Below are 17,453 nucleotides of genomic sequence, written 5' to 3' on the forward strand. Positions count from 1 at the left end.
GCCCAAAATCAAGTCATTCAAATCTGCTTTTCTCTTACCTGAAAGATTCCCATCTGGTTCATCTGGCTGGAGACTAGCAACACTGGTAGAATCCATTCCTTGCTGGAGGTCCAAAATTTTCCTGCGTAGTTGTTCTATGTCACTCTCTTTACTATCCAGCTGCATCTGGAGCTCATTCCTGTACGTAGATTCTTCTGCTAGTTGCTGTATTTATATACATAAGTATAGTTAGTGTTCGTTAAACCTTGGAAAAGAGTTAAGTATCAAAGATCCAGCAATGCATTCAAGTACAAAACAGTCTGATAAATCTACTAAACTACCATTTGTTTTGGAAAGAAGACCACCTGCCAGTGAAATAAACTGCATAAATAGTATACTACACAGTATTCAGTTTTTTAGTCTTCATAATATAGCAGTAACTTCCACAGTTAAGAATTTAGAAAAGGGAAATGAACCAGAACAAGCACAGCTGCACACTTGTCAAGTTCTCTGCCTCACTCTAATTCTGTAACCTGAACATCTCAAACAGAACTTGTTACTGTTTCAAGTAGACTAGGAGCTACACATTTCTCCTGTAGAGAGAATTCCACCATGTGACAAAAAACCTTACTAAGATTATTTTACCGCTTGCATTTCATTGAGCTCCTTTTGGTATTTCACTACCATCTGATTGAATTTCTCTTTCTCTTGATTAAGCTCTAATTGGAGCTTTCTGTTTTCCTTCTCTTTCTTCCTCAAATCTTGCATGTTAGCTTTCTTTCTGTCTATTTTAAAATCTTTCCGATTCATTATCTCAGCCAGTTTGTTGACAGCCTGTTAGGAAAGACAAAAAGGAAAATCAGTAAGAAAAATTATATATGCAAGCATGTTTCATACAAAACTAAGTTCCTCTAATTATAGGATTCGATCAAAAAAAATATTCACCAACATAAACGGTCCTTACTCACAATAGAAATAATACTGAAAAGTCCACAGCATCAAAACTTAACTCTTTCAATCGTAAATATCAACAATGCATATTATACATCATGGTTAATATAAACTTGATCTCAAAGGAACTAAGAGTTAGTTGCACAAAAAAAAATATAAACTGAAAATATCTCTGGTATGCAAAGTAATTATTGTTATCAAATTGCATAAAAAGCTATACCTGTGTCTTCAGAGTTCTTTCAGTGTTAATGCTCTTCTCATAATGCATTCTAATATTATTGATTTCCTCCTCTTTTTTCATTTTGTATTCTGTTAAAATAATATTCAACTTTGAGATATTTTAGGAGAAGGTAAATATTTCTAAGCTTAATCACTTCTACAGTTGCATAATTTTTTTCTCCTCCATTTTCCTGTTGTGTCACTTAATGTGCAAAACACAATTTGCAACAATAAAGGCTATCAATTTAATGCTACCATAATGACAGAAAATTACCAAAAGGATATATCAGAAAGGCGCCAAGATGAAATACCAAAGCCAACATATGTATTTTTGTTTCCTGGTGATGACTAAGTTTGTTGCCCCACTTCCTTCGTGTTTGCACTACCAAAAGCATTTCTGCAGTACCAAAAATTATTAAGTCAGTCCCACACAGGGACTGGACTCACGTTCAGTACAGATTCTCAAATCAGACATAAAGAAAACAAAGGGAAAAAGTCTTTCTTTAAACAAGGAATGACTCTGTTATATTCCTCCCACCCATCTCGCACACCAGTTAATCAATTCTACCAATATTTCAATCACCCCTCCAGTCTGCTGATTTGCTCCCAAAGTTTCTAGAAGCATGCATTTCACTGATAGGATTTCTCCACCAAAACTACAAACAATTAAAGAACAACTTTCAAGTACTTAAAAGTAACAAAACTCCATAAATTAAAAGATACTAAAAACTGCTTGCTTACTCAATCCCTGCTATTACAGAAATGCTAGAAGCTAGGGGAAAATATTTTTGCATGCCTTCCTGCCTACATAGTGTTTGCAACAACACTGGCAACACAACCGATAAGGCCTTTACTCTCATAGTCAACAGATACTAAAGCATGCATTCTGATTTTATAATGTTTGCTCAAATGAAAAACCATGGGAGTAAATTGAATAATAAAGTAACTTCCCATGTAGTCAGAATGCATGTAAATAGAATGCCAATCCACTGATATGCATGAGATCACAACTTAGATTCTGAATCTAGGTGAGATCTTAAGGACATTGAAATACTGATACTGCTTTACTGTAAATACTAGAGAAAGAAACAAAAACTTTAATAAAGATGCTGTGTGAAAGATGAAATGAGTAGAATACTTTTCACACATACAAGGGTATGGCTGGCAGAAGGAGGTTAGATACACAATATTTGGATGAGCTGTACTGGACATGCATTCCTGACTATGCCTGCAGGAACTTAGTGTTAACTTGTTTTAAAACGCAAGGAGGGACTGTGAGCAGAAACCAACTTTTTCCTACCTGCTACATCTGAGGTTTTAATCATTTTCACAATAATGGCAGTGCATGGAAATGGAAGCAATACAGTAGAAAGAGTGGCAATTCACATGGAAGATATATTTTCAAGATGAAAACAATGACTTATATTATTTTTCATAAAGCCCAAAATAATAGGGAAGATAAACAGCAATGCCTTTTCCCATTTCTATTTTGCTACATATGCTTCAAATTCAATTCTGCTTCATAACAGATGAATTAAAACTCCAAGCATGACATACCTTCCTCCTGTTTCTTAATTTTTTCACTTATCTCTGAATTTTCCTTTGTTATTAAATCGACATCTTTGGTTAATGTGTTATTAGTTTCTTCCAGCTAAATAAAAACAAATACATTTTAAAATAAGAACACGCCATGAATTCTAAAAATATTTCTAATACTGTTATTTTAAATACCCTTAAATCTACAACAGCGATTTAATTAGAATTACTTCCTCAGATTATGTAAATCAAAATCTGCTTACCTTTCAAACCTGAATTTTTAAAAAACCGTACTTTTCTTCTAAGCTGTCTTGATTTACTGAAAGGCTCAAAATACGTGTCCCAGAAAGAATTTTTTTTTTTTAAAGTGATCTTTGCAGAACTGACAACACTGTAGTATATAATTAAAAACTCAAATTAAGCAAAATTAGATTGTCAGTTACTGAACGTGGCCATTTTCTATTTAATTTGTGGGACTTTGGAAGAAGTAGTACCTATAGGCCTGTTCCCCTGAATCCAGACAGAAAAGCAGATGATACAGCTCCAGGATTCAAGGCTAGAGTAGATTCATGGCATCTGCTGCTGAATAATTGTCACATATTATGAAAAAAAAGGTATAAGTAAGCATAAAAATAAAACTAAATTTGGTCTAAGTCAAGGCATACATAGGTAAATATATACATAGGTTTGCAAAAAAAAAAAAAGAGGGAAAGGAAGACCATTACACTTTGAATATGTTAGCTGTCAGAATCAGTCAGGATCACTTTGCTAACTACTTAACAAATACATATTAAAAACCAGACGTAACTGCATTCTTGAAAAAAGGTTTTGTTTGAAGCCTACAGAAATGACTGAAATGACAAAATTATCAGAATATTTAAAACCAAACATACTGGCAAGAAGGTATTGCTTCGATGCCATAGAGAGAGAGTCTTCTAAACGCTTCTAAAGAAATTATAGCGTTCTGGAGATTTCAAGCTTATAAAACATGTAACAAACACTACTTCCACTATCTTTACATAGAGGTGTAATATCCATGGTAGCGCTAACAGAAAACTTTGAGCAACTGATCCAAGTTTAGTTATGCCTAGAGTTTTACACCCCCAGGATTCTTAAGAAAATCTGCATAGCTGATGCTAAATGGAAAAAACCAATAATGATGAAATATATATGCTGTATATGGCTTGCTATTTGAAACTCCTCCGTTAAGACATTTAATTAATATTTAAGACATTAATATTAATATTGAAGAGTTACACTATAAAGTATCTTCAAAAATTAGTTTGGGGTTTGGGTTTTGTTGTTGGTTTTTGTTTGTTTTTAATTAGTTTACCAGTAGGAAGAAAGTCGAGACTTCCAATGGTTTTTTTTAAAAAGACTAAGTAATTTTGCAATAAGAGCCTAAATACACAGCTCCACAAATTCACAAGATTTTAAAAATACATTGGGCAATGACAAGAAGTAATTACAAAAGGCTTAATAACTGAATTATAGACATTTGCTGGCTTTTCAATCTGGCTTCACCTCAGATTCATCAAGACTACCTTTCTTTGGGAGTTCACGTGATGGGATTTAAATGTTTAAGGTTCCAACTGAGTCCAAAATTCAGATACTTAAATAATTATTACTTATGACCATTAACAAGACTCTACAAGTTAAAATAAAAAGATACATTTTCTGTTTCCAGCTGGAGGATATATATAGGTATTAATTACAGTGGAATAATTTACCCTTCTTATGATGCTGTCCTTATCCGTCATTTCTTGCCTGTGTCTTGATGCTGCTTTTTTGCTTTCCTGACTCAGTTCAAAATACTGTTCTTCAAGGAGTGCTCGTGCCAACCGTTCTGACTCAGCTTTGGTTTCAGCTAAATCCAATTGGGTAGTGAGTGTTTCTCTGTAAAAAGGACATTAAGATTTTCTTCTCCCATGCAAAACATTCAAAATTTTCAGTGAGACTAACAAATTCAAATTATACCATTTAGCTAATTGTCATTAACTTAGTTTCTTAAGAAAAACAAGATTTACAAAACCACACTCTGTACACTTGTATCTTTTGATGGTCCACACAAGCTACAGTGGCAAGCTTACTATAATTCAATTAAAATTTCAATCATTCATGAAACACCAACCCTTAGGAAACCAGGTGTCAAATTCTCCTGCCTTTGAGGAATAAAAAATAGAATTTAATTGCAAGTACAGTGTAACTCATCAAAAGATACTTAAGCCTATCAGTATTAGCTACTTTTTCCACACAAGATTACTGCTCATGAAGATGTATGCTCCAGACTGAACAGTAAGGAAAATTGCATAATCTTAAAGGTCTTTTCCAACCTAAACGATTCTATGATTCTATGAAAACATACAGTGGTTCTACTCCTATGCAATCTTTTGCAGAAAGGCTTGGAAATTCTATCTACAGCTTGAGAGGCGGGGAGCTGTAATTTAGGTGCAATATCTCATTAATGTATACACAGTCAGTTCAGCATACAAGCTAAACTTTCTTGCTCTTGCTTGGAGTACAGGCAGAGCTCCTATATATTTGCCTGCAAAGAAACCCACATAAAGCACAGAGGCCAATCTAGCACCCACAAGTCAGATGTACCCAGTAACATGCAACACAGCCCACAGCATGCCGAGATAGAAAATGGCAGTATATTACTGAGTATGGGCTCATGACAGATGCCCTTCCTGCACTGCAAAATAAAGAGATTTATGCAGTGAAACACATATTGTTGTGGAATCCACTGATTAGATACACCTGTAGTAGATGTGGGCCTCTACTGTAAAAAGGTAACTGTTGAAGTATACTCAGAGTTTGTTGCAATTCCCATAGTTGTATACAGGTGAAAAATGTTTATAATGAACACAAGATCGTGGATAACAGTGAGGGAATAGAATAAAAGGAATCTATAAAAATAAGTAAAAAAAAAAAATAAAAAAACCACAAGAGGAATAAAGGAAGTCTCTCCTTCCTTCCCCTCCCCCTCCTCCATTTTTTCTTTTTAAGTTGGATACTACTCCTGAACAACTTTGCTTAGACAGGTATTTTCCTCCTACATCGTATTTATTAGCCCACCATCTTCTCCTTCTCCCTTTCTTAGACCACTGAAATGCATCATGAACACTTTACATATGCCCCTCCCTTTAGACTCTTTTGCTATGCTGACGCTCAAGTAGAGTAAGAGACCCAGACTTCAGAAGAGAAAAACTCTGCTTCATGTGTAAGGCTACAGTATCCTTCTTCAGAATAAATGTATACTAAACAAATTAATAAACTGGAAAAAACAAGCTTAAAAAACTTCTTTCCTTATTTGCTATCTTAGAAAATAGTACATCACAATTAATGGGCATTGGATTAACTGGTTTTGCTGTAATCAGAAGTATACAAAACTTAGAATTCAAAATATTACCCTGTTCTGGAATTATTTTATTGACTATCTGAGTAATTATCAGGATAATATAATCAAATAAAAAAGCTGTTACACAAGCAAGATAATTATCAAAAAGTGTAATATATTTCAAAACTTTGCATCTTCCTAAATTCTCAGAAGTCATCATTCTTCTTCCCGACATTACAAATACAGTCCAAAGCAAATATGAATAACCATATTTGGCTTTGTGAGTCAACATATGTAACATCCTATGTATTTCCCATCTCACAAGGCGTTATGGAACACTTCTGAGACATGTCTTTTTCTGAAGAAATTAAACATTTTAAATCTGATTCAAAATCTTCATGAGAGATACCATACTATATGGAAAAAACTTATGTCTATTTGAGAAACACAATAGGCATACTTTTCATTTTGCAATTCTTGCATTTTTCTTTGAGTTTCTTTATTCTTTTCATCAATTTCCTCTTTCAGTTCCTTAACCTGAGTTTTGTAAAGTGTCTGTAAAAGAAAACATTTAAAAAAAGCATCATTATTCAAGCTCCATAGCGAAATTCTTCATAGCTTTGGTACTGGTTGGCCTGAATCTGCCAAACCCCAACACATGCCAGTACTGTCTTGAATGGAATTTCCTCCTTCCTGTCTGTCCCAGATGCTCCTTTCCAGTTTCTGCTGTATAGGGAACTGATGTGAGCAGGTTAGTTTTCAATTTTCTAGTCTGGTTTCCTACATAGTTGTACAAACACACCTGCTGACAAAAGGGAAGGCAGGCATAGGACACAGCTGAGCAGGTCTCCTGGAGACACCGGGACAAAACTGCGTCCTCTTGTAGCATCACTGTCACAAAATATTAGTCAAACAAGTCTAATACAGTCCTATGCCTCCACCTGTTGTATTCTGTTTGTATTCATGTATCCTTTCTTTTAGACTGTAAATTTTTTGTGTACAGACTTTGTCTTAATAACTAATTCGACAGAGGTCTGATTTACGTGAATGACTTCTGTTCTTAATTACATATCGTTACTAACACCACCAGTAATTCTGAAAATTAAAATTTGTTCTTCTAAAGTACTTTTGCTAAATATTCAGGCTGAATTATGAATGTCTCATTTAAACTACATACTAGTGAAAAAAAGAGAAAACTGAGAATGGAACACAATAATCTGAATCTTCCTATCAGTAGTACATTATGGACACATGCACAAAAATCTATAATGCGTAATGGAATTACAATCACAGGCAGTTTAGTAAACACACATATTTTTATTGCCCCTCCAAGGAAGAACTGAATTTATAAAGTACTTCCCAAAGTGATATTGCCACTCCAAGGAAGAATTGAATTTATAAAGTGAAATGTCCATATTCACAAATGTAGTTCAGGTGTTATGGAGCATCTCATGCTATTGTTTCTTTCCGCAGAAATGAAACAGATCAAACTAAACTTATTTTGGCTACCTAGAGTACCAAATAAGGCTTTTCAGGGACTCATTGCAGAGAAGGTATCTGTTTAGAAGGATGAGGAATACATGCAGAATGCTACTGGATCTATGGTTCTTAAGTGTACTTATGGCACCTCAATAGCATGGAATATATTCCAGTAAGTATGGACATTATGAACTCTCTACAAAGTTTGCAATTAGGTCAGAAAAATATCTCTTTTCCAACATCAAGATAGGAACTACTCCAACAAATAATGCAGAGAAGAGTTAATCAGTGTAATATATAAGATTTGACAAACAACTACAAAGCAACATATTAGACAGACTATCTAATGTTGTCTAATTTTTTGTGCATTGTTTGTATTTCAAGCAGCATTTTGTGAATTGCTGATTTATGCCAGGTTGTTATTTACATTTAAAAAATTTTACCATATCAAATTATTTACTGTTCAATGATTTCATGTCAAAATGTAGCACTCGCAATTCTTTTCAAAGTCTTACCGAAAAATACTGCTCAGCTTCAAGCTGATCCTGAAGCTCACGCATTTGACCTTCATTTCCTCTGTACTGTCTTTGAAGGAATAAAAAAGGAAAACATGTAAAAATTCAGCTATTAACAAATGACAAAGACAGACTATTTCTAATCAGAACATCATCCCACAAAGATCTTACATTTGCACACTTATTATTTCACAAAGACCAACAGTTTGCTGTATCCTAAAATTCTGATTTAATTACATTCCTTATTCTACCCTGATGGTCATTTCAGTACATAATTTAGAAGACAAGTAGTACTCCAAATGGAGAAATATTAAGTCAGCTGAAGGAAGATATGATAGAAGCCTAATTAACAAAAAATGTCTTTAGTCACCTTAAGAAATGTTAATAAAAAGAATCAGGTAGTTAAAGAGGAAAAAAAAAAGCTATTGACTCCCACATAGTAGAACTAAAAGTCCCATATGATTTATTAAGCAGTCACTCAGTCAATCCACAAAGAAGTCACTCAAAAGTGTCATATATATATGCCTTGACCTAAATGAAGAGCCAAAAATTGTTCTGTGTCATAGCTCATAACAAAAATATTCCAACACTGAAGGCTACATACAGAAATCATAACATGCTGCTAAAAATATTCTCTTAGTTTAGGAAAAAATGCCTATGCACCAGAAAACTCTTTTCACTAATAGGAACAGGCAAAACAGTACATGTATAATTAAACAACGTTTTCCATTTCACTTCAGATTTTTACTCACTTAGCAAGCTGAGCCAACTCAAATTCCAGTAATCTCTTTGCTTCCAACAACGTATTGATTTCCTGTTTCAGCTGCTTCTCGGAACCCTTCAAGTTATCTGCTTCAAAAGCTTGCATCTTTAATTCATTCTGTGCCATTATTCGCTTATTCGTCTCTTGTTCTAGCTGAAGTGTTAGATTCTTTACCTAAATGAGAAATACTTCAATTTAGGAGTGTTTGCTGAATAACCAATTGCACGTGGTCGGAAGTGTTTCATATATGGATTATTTTATGTCAAACACCATTGCTTAGATGCTATACATTGTACAATCCATAAAAATATTCCTCAATCTCCAAACACTTCAGTGCAATAATCTTATAGTAAGCTGCTGCCCTTGTAGAACATACTGATATGACACTGCTTGACGATAAACCTTCCCCATACTTAGCTTATTTCCAAGTCCCAAACGTGTTTTATCTTATCTTAGAGGCAACAATAGAAGAAACACAAATTTTCCGATTAAAGGTCCTGGAAACCCCTCTGTGGATTTCAGATCTTAAATACTTCCCACCCTAGAAAAAATTGCAGCCTAGCATCTATATAAAAACTAATTTACACAAGTCATGACCCCTAAGAAAGCTATTATAACCTTAATTCCCAGTGTCCTGTAAAGAAAAAGTAAGCATGAAACTAATATTATTCTTAGTACCTAGTTTTCACACTCAATATTCTAATTGCATTTCCTTCAACAAGTGCTACTCCGGAGAATTCAAACTCAGAACTGCAAACCATTCAAACCAATCAGAGTATACAGTCAAATTCACAAGCAAGTTTTTCCTTTAAAAAAAGAAAAAGAAACATGAAAATTTGCATTATATTAAATTAAGGGCTCAAATATGTAAGGTATCCATGAGCTACGAAACAAACAGAAATTACCTAACGCTATTTTTAGGCCAACAACTGTCTTCAGTTCTACTGAGAGGTGTATTATACAAGGAGCTCAGTGTAAGTGAATTTAACTTTCTACGTCTCAATGAAATTATAATTTCTTATTTATATAGAAAATTGTTAGTGATGACCATTTTACTTACTTCATCTTCCAGTCTTTCCTTTTGCTCAAGAAGGTGTTCCAGTTTCTGCTGAGATTGCTTTAGGTCAAAGTCCAGCATGGAACACTGTTTTTCAGCTTGAACTATTCGATTTTCTGCCTTTTCTCTTGCTGCCCTTTCTTCCTTTACCTTTTTTTCCATTTCTAAACAAGATTAAGGAAAGAAAAACAAAAAAAATTAGTATGTAGCATTGGCAAAAATGCTTTTGTAAACAGTCTTAAATATCCCAGTATTTCTCAGGCCCTTTTGTTCAGCTATTTAAGCTCTTCTGCTGTTAGATAGGGACTGATTACTGAGTAAAAACTTTCTGGCATTATTATAAGAAATGCTAAAAAAGAAATATAATTCCAATTTGCATTCAAAACACTGGAATATTATCATGGCAATTGAAAGATAAATGGTGAAAGAAATAAAAAATGCAGATTCTTGAAGTAATCATTATGAAATAAAGGCAAAGTTTCATTTCCACAAATGGATAGTAGAGGGAAAGAGAAGAAATGCAACCATTCATGTTAGCTTTCTGAAAAGTTACAAACTATACATGCAGATACCAATGACCTTCACAAAGAAAGCCTGATGGATTCAATTAAGATATCAAGCCACATCTTTTATTCATGGATATGTGTCTATAACAGAAACTTCACCACTTCAGACAAGCCCAACACAACACCGACATTTTTAATGCAGTTACACAGCCATGAATGCACCAAGATGCCTGTCTTGATACTGCATTCTTTCAATCCCATTTAGCATTACCCAGAATTTCAAGATTCAATAGCATTTTAGAAGCCAAGTAAGGCTCTGAATTGCAAATGCAGTAAGATACTTAAAACATTAAGAAACAATGCATTTTTTATGGTATAATTACCATGTTAGAGAAAATAATTTAAAACATGCAGTTTTCATTACATATGTTTTAAGATTTTTATATACATTTCCTTTATACAAGGGATTAAACACTTGTATAAGAATACTTCATTATAAGACAATGTGTTTTAAGATACCATAATCAAAATACCTTTTATATTTACCTGAAACTTGCAAGCAACACTTACCACACATTGCAACTGATCTTGCCTCCTCTATTGACTGATGTTTGTCAGTTAACCGAGCTTTAGTCACTTTGTGTTCATTTACTTCTTGTTCTAGCCGGTCTTGTAATGATTTGAGTTTGTAGTTCAAATCTATCTCTAAATTATTCTTTTCCTAAAGGTAGGGAAAAAAAGGTACCAGATTTCTAGAATATTTCTATAATGTCCGAGGGAATCACATTTCCTTTCTTCCCTTTTTTAGTGTTAACTTATTGTTATGAAGAAATTATCAATGTTATTCTCCATGCTTAATGAAGAATGGTAACTGACAAAAACTGCACTCAATGCTCTGGAAAAAACTTCACTAACCTTTTTCAGTAGTCTATAGCAAGACAATGGAAACTTCTCAGTTTAAATAATTAGTAGTCACCTAAATTGGAAACATACAACTAAGCCACCAACAACACTAGAGCACAGAGAAATTTGAATTATTGTTAGCTGGATGCAGTTCTGTTATTTCATTGTTGGGATTGCCAGCCATTAACAGTAACTCATGAAACAAGCACTTGGAGATGAGCTCTGAGGGACAGGGACTTGCCTTTGGATCACTGCTTGACATAACACCAAATGAGAGCAGTAGCTGCTTGCACCCTCCCTCTTATCTCTCTGGTTTATTTGGATAGAGCACACAGCACAGCAAGTCTCTACCTGACCCCAAAACATAGAGCTAGATAATGTAGCCTATCTGGAAAAAGGGTGCAGGGTTTCCTTTTACTCTTCTTCACTTGTTTCTCCATCCTGGGGTGGGGATCAGAGATGTTAGGGGAACATGCTACTACAGTTCTTTAGGAAAGAAGGAAGGAAGAAAAAAAAAAAAAAAAAAAAAATCGAAACTGTTCAGCTCCAAAGTTGATCAAAAGGTCTGGCACTGATCCAGCCAAATTAAAATCCAGCAAAAGCAGAAATTTAAATTTCACGTTCTTAAAAAGTTCAATTCATAGATTTTTCAGGAGGCAATTCTCTGCAGTGATAGTTAGGCAGGCAGAACAAAAATTACTTGCTACTGGCAGAAGGGTTGGATTCTTGAATCAGTGATAGTGAATGACAAACATGAATTTTACTCCCAAAGCTACAAGAAAGAACTGAGGACTTGTGAGACCTACCATCCTGATGAGATTGTAAGTTAGCACTACTTAATCATTTTAACACAAGGCTGATTTACACCAAGAACACGGGACTTATCAACATCAATAAACATTACTTGAAAATACAGTCAAAAGCTGACAAAGAACATCATTTTAACCATACCTTTTCTGAATGGTTAAGCATATCCTGTGCTTGTTTTCTTTCTGCTTCCACTCTTTCAAGATTGTTTTTAATGTTTTTTACTTCTTCTTGTAAAGTTGTGATCCGAACTGTCATAAGAAACGAAATGTCTTTCAATATTAGTTATTTGACTTAGATCAATAGGCTTTTCAATCTTTATTAATTTCTGGGCCCCTAAAATATTTACACCTTCAAATTTTTCAGATATGCAAAGGCTGTCCGTTGTAAAGGCAACTGACCTTTTCAGCCAGTCTTTATGGATGCCATTAGTAACACTTCACGAAAAACAATCACACGCAAAACTTGATACCTGCCTTCCATCACTCCCAATATCTAACACGCAAAATTTCTTCCATTAATCCAAGTAATGGATTGGTATAAAGTCTCTTGCCATCTTTCTTATAAGCCCCCTTTAAGTATTGAAAAGCCACAGTAAGGTCTCCCCCAAAGCCTTAGTAGTAGCAGTAGTACTAGTGTGTGTGTGTGTATATATACACATGCCAAAGAAGTAGAGTGTGTGTGTGTGTGTGTGTATATATATATATAAAAGCTGAAGTAGTAGTATATATTTCTAGACTGAAGAATTTGCATTAGCTCCTTTAAAATGAATACATTAAAAATTATTTTGGACTACTCTATATTACACTTAATACCTTAAATACAGTATACAAAAATATACACATCAATTCAAATACATCTGTCTACAGTACAGTCTGCTTCACTTAATTTTTAAGTATAAAGAAACATCCTGGCAGTATGTAAGAAACTATGAGATGGAAGAAGAGAAATTCTTCCTAAATCTTGTAATTTTCTCTTTCATTTTAAATGTGCTTTTAAAAACAGCCGTGTAAGTATTTGAATTACATAAAGCTATTTGGGTATATACCAGCAAAGCACCTTAACCCTACACCCCTCAGAAAAAGATCATTTTCCTGCAGGCTGCTGAGATGGATGTGGTCAAAAACACATTTTGAAGTGCACAGAATAGTCGTCTTGTGCCATTTGTACCCCCTGCTTGCAATTAAAAACAGACTGGGTCAAACTACACTCACTCATCTCAGAGGAACTTCACAATCATTCAACTGAAATTGATTTACTATATTTGAAGCACAGTAAACAGGCAACTTGATTCTTCATAGCTCTTTCTTTATGCTAGCAAAGTTTACCTTAAAAAAACAAAACCAAAGCCACCCAAAAGTCCTCAACAAAAGACTCTGCCTCATGGAAAATTACTTTCAATACTGCAGACAGATCATTTAAAATTACAAGTTAAGAGGCATAGGCACAGTCATGAGCTAATGTATCTGAATAGTTTCTAGTATGAAGAATCAAAAGTACACATGGTAAGTCCCAAGTATCATGAAAAAAGTGATTCCACATCCTCACCCCTTACTATGCTCTCCATCCTTCTTATAAAGTAATGTAGAAGCATCATAAAAGAAAACAAATGCAATTTAACAACAAAATAGCTTTGCCCACAAACGAAAGAAGAGAAAGTGCACGGTACGTCAACTTGGCTACTGCACCAAGGCAGTAAGACAGAGTGTTGGGTCTTCTCTAGCACTGTACCAGGTTTTTGTTTGTACCACTGCACTCAGACTTTTAGACAGGGCAGCCCCATAGGCTTACAATCAGTTGTTTCCCACCCTTTGATTTTGATACTCTCCTTCCCAAGAGCCGCTCAGACATGATCAGGAAGCACGATCCAATCCTCAGAACTTGTTCTATTAACTCACACTTGGTTTGCAGGTTGGCTTTGCTCCCTTTACGTAACTGTACTTCATTTAATAATGTAGGGTTATCACAACTGTTTCGGAAAAGTAAATACAGAAGAATTACCCTGTAGTTCTCCAATCATTTCAGATCCATGGCTTCTGTCCCTTCGTTCTGACTCCAAAGCTGCTTGCAGTTGGTAATAATCCTTCTCCACCTGCAGTTTTGTGTTCTCTAGAACTCTGCACCTTTCCTGCAGTTCTCTATTCAGTGATTCTACCTGACTTAATGACTTGCTCATTTCTGTGTTACCCTTTCTCAGTCTTGCTGCTGTATCCGATTCTGTCCTCAGCAAATCATTTGCTTCTTCTAGCTGTTAAAATAAACCAGACAAGATTCTCAAATATAAAACTTAATGGGACCAGTTTTGTTATATCTGAATGCTCAATACTGCTTCTCAAATCTAAGAAATAATGAAGACAATGAACAGAAGCAACATACTTGTTTTTGTAATTGTGTTATCTTCTCATTTGTAATTTGTGAATGCTGGCTGATTTTTTTCAAGTCTTCCATCTGATCTTTTAGTGTGGACACTAAAAAGAAATTACACCATTAATACATCAGATAAAAAAAAAATCCTTAAGTTTTTTGGTTGGTTGGTTTTTTGGGGTTGGGGGGGGTGTTGTCTGGTTGGTTTTTTTCACAAACACGCTCAAATAAATTCTTGGCATATAAGAGGTCTTTCACTGAATTTCTGCTTCTTATATACATTTTTAGGTCACATTCTGTGCTTGCAGAACAACAACGCACACTGTAGAGAACAGAAATTGAAAATAAGATGAAAAGCTGTGTTCTTGTTAAAACTCAAATAAACTCAAAATCTGTGTTCATCATACACCTCATCAGTCTCAATGCTTAGACAACATGGCATACCTTCATTTTCCGCATTCCGCCTTTTTTCATTCTCTTGTTCAATTTTTCTTTGGTAGTCATTTATCTTATGTTGCAATACCATCTTTTCCTTCTCAATCTGAGACACTGTTGATTCCAAGTTCTTTCTTTGATTTCCCTAAAATTAAAAGCATTGGTATTTTCTATTTATATTTTAAGGAATGATCCCTAAACCAGTATCCCTGCAACTAATTAATCAAGTAAACTGACTCATCATTTCCAATGAATGAGTTTCTGGCTTCCTTGAAAAGGTTTTCAGAAAAGATGGCTTCTACATGACAGATTTATGAAGTTACTAGAAAAGTTATTGTTCACATGACATATATATAACTATTAAAATTATTATTAAGAGACAACATAGGGACTCAATAGAAAATCATCTGTATATTAATTTTTAGAGTAACTGATTTTGATAAACTCCAGAGAAATTGTGATGAGCAAGATTAAGCAAAACATTTAGCAGAGGAAACAGAATTCATTGTGACTTGCAGAAAGAAAAAGTTTTTGAAAATCTGTACAAATAAAAATAAATCTCCCAATGCTACATACCAAAATGTGATAGTTTGGTGTCTCATTTTAACTCAGAACAATTTTTTTAGTCACAGAAGAAATATATTAAATCATGAAAGTACTACCCACATTCTTTACCCAACTAAGGTAGCTTCAGTGAGAAAAAAAATTACCTCTTCATCCAGTTCTTTCATTATCTTGTCTAGCTTTATGTTTGAAGATCTAAAAATTTGAAAAAAAATCATTTAGGTAATATTTGAGAAGGATATACAGTGTTTTTCTAATGAAATAATTTGGAACCATTACTAAAGTGAACATTTACATTTTGGCTAATGCTATTTTGTAATAAACATTTGAAATTGAAGAAAACAATGAATCACTGGCAATAATTTGTAAAATATATTAAGTACTGATCAACTTTGCTGCAGATTATATATGCAAAATTTTAGGTGACACATTTTCTCCCTTATTCCGCAAATGTAAATACAGCATATGTACACAACAGGCTACCACTAAAATTAGAATACCCTGGTGAGCTGCTAGAACTTCCTCTAGTTGTGAATTTTCCAAATATCTAAAACAGTTTACTAATTCAACAGTAGACAGCTCCCTACTATGTATAAAGATATTTGAATAACATTATTTAAAAGTCTCTCTGTTGAAGTAATGTATTAGAACATAGCTCTATATAGAGAGTGAGGTTAAGTGCATAGTAAAACCTCAGTTAACTGGCAATAACATTGACAGATCCCTTCCATTTTTCTAGCTAGCTATGCCTCTTCAAAGAGATAACAAAAAGGACCCAGACAATGTTACCTGGCAGGTACAATAAGGAGCAGTTACAGCAATGTATCTTATCTACTAACTGCAGTAAACAGAATGACTTATCAGAAGACACACTGCTGTGCTCTGACAACTTCAGTAGTACTGCAGGAAGACAGTTACTGAGTATGTTTCAAGCAATGTATGTCCTGCTTATGGAAAGCAATCAGAACCTGTGAACAGTGAAGTTGTGTTTGAGTAAGTGACAGTGTCACACAGTCTAAATTCCCACTGGACCATTTTGGCTACCAGTTCCCACATAAGTAGCTTGTACAGCTACACACTATGGTCCTAATTCACAAGCCTAAATTTTTCCTATATCCTATACCAAGTGTTACCTCCTGGCTTTACTTAGGCCTTCAGGACAAGAGTTCAAAAGGAGAAGCTAACTGAAGGGGAATTTAGTTTGCATGAATCTGAGTAAAAATTTCTGATTATCAGAAAAGAATTGCAGCTGTTTTTTTGTTAAGTGTAGCTGCATGAAATAGGCAAAATTGTTATGTAGCTACTTCTTCAACATGGTAGAAACAAGACTTTAGAAAGCAAACAGTTCTTATTTTTAGTCACAGGAAAAAAAAAAGGAATGTGGTTTTCCAACAAGTACCATGCATTTAGAAAGCAGACAACAGACAGTTAATTTTAATAATTGATGTTGTACATACAGTATTTTACATTTTTAGAAAAAAATCAGCATGATCACTGTGAACCACAGTCCAATAAAATATCTGAATTCAGAGATACTGTATAAACTCAAACATTCAAGCGTTCAGAAAGAAGATGTGTTACATGGGTACCAATGAAAACAAAAGATTTTCTTCATACTATATTCAAGAAAACCACTTAAATATTGGTTTAGAATTAATTAAACCTGCGCTTGGAACTCCCTTGGAGAACTACAGTACCATTCTTAGTGTTACTGTGGTAATCCCTAAAGCAGTAATACAGAACTGAAGTGTCAGATATATTTAAATTATGTAAACAATTAAAGTTCAAAGTCTCACCTGCACTTTTGCTCCATTTCATCTTTCAACTGCATTTCATTATGTAGTTGTTCTTCCAACTCATAGATCATCTTCTGCATATTTTCCAGCTTTAAGTATATGTTTGTACATGAAAGAACATGCATTAAATTAAAAAACTTCAAAAGAGTATTTTGGAGTATTCAGTGCTGCTTATGTTATATCACAGCCTATTCACTTCTATGTAAACACTAGATACCTTATTAAAATGTGATTGCCCC

The 17,453-nt window shown here is 34.2% G+C and overlaps 1 protein-coding gene across 2 annotated transcripts in view; it reads right to left on the reverse strand.

Moving 5' to 3' along the window:
* Positions 1 to 17,453, reverse strand: part of ROCK1 (Rho associated coiled-coil containing protein kinase 1) — a 92,568-nt gene that overhangs the window by 22,575 nt on the left and 52,540 nt on the right. For both annotated transcript variants that reach the window (XM_009647641.2, XM_035903000.1), the window contains exons 12-27: positions 17,215 to 17,303; positions 15,565 to 15,613; positions 14,864 to 14,999; positions 14,432 to 14,523; positions 14,057 to 14,303; positions 12,200 to 12,306; positions 10,916 to 11,066; positions 9,843 to 10,003; positions 8,772 to 8,956; positions 8,020 to 8,089; positions 6,486 to 6,580; positions 4,416 to 4,581; positions 2,707 to 2,800; positions 1,151 to 1,239; positions 625 to 813; positions 39 to 204 (exon numbers count right to left, since the gene is read on the reverse strand). In XM_009647641.2, coding sequence (XP_009645936.1) covers positions 39 to 204; positions 625 to 813; positions 1,151 to 1,239; positions 2,707 to 2,800; positions 4,416 to 4,581; positions 6,486 to 6,580; positions 8,020 to 8,089; positions 8,772 to 8,956; positions 9,843 to 10,003; positions 10,916 to 11,066; positions 12,200 to 12,306; positions 14,057 to 14,303; positions 14,432 to 14,523; positions 14,864 to 14,999; positions 15,565 to 15,613; positions 17,215 to 17,303 — 2,086 coding nt within the window. The remainder of the gene's footprint in view (positions 1 to 38; positions 205 to 624; positions 814 to 1,150; positions 1,240 to 2,706; positions 2,801 to 4,415; positions 4,582 to 6,485; positions 6,581 to 8,019; positions 8,090 to 8,771; positions 8,957 to 9,842; positions 10,004 to 10,915; positions 11,067 to 12,199; positions 12,307 to 14,056; positions 14,304 to 14,431; positions 14,524 to 14,863; positions 15,000 to 15,564; positions 15,614 to 17,214; positions 17,304 to 17,453) is intronic.

This window comes from Egretta garzetta, unplaced genomic scaffold, assembly GCF_000687185.1.
Source record: "Egretta garzetta isolate BGI_Z169 unplaced genomic scaffold, ASM68718v1 scaffold229, whole genome shotgun sequence".
Classification (NCBI taxonomy): Eukaryota; Metazoa; Chordata; class Aves; order Pelecaniformes; family Ardeidae; genus Egretta; species Egretta garzetta.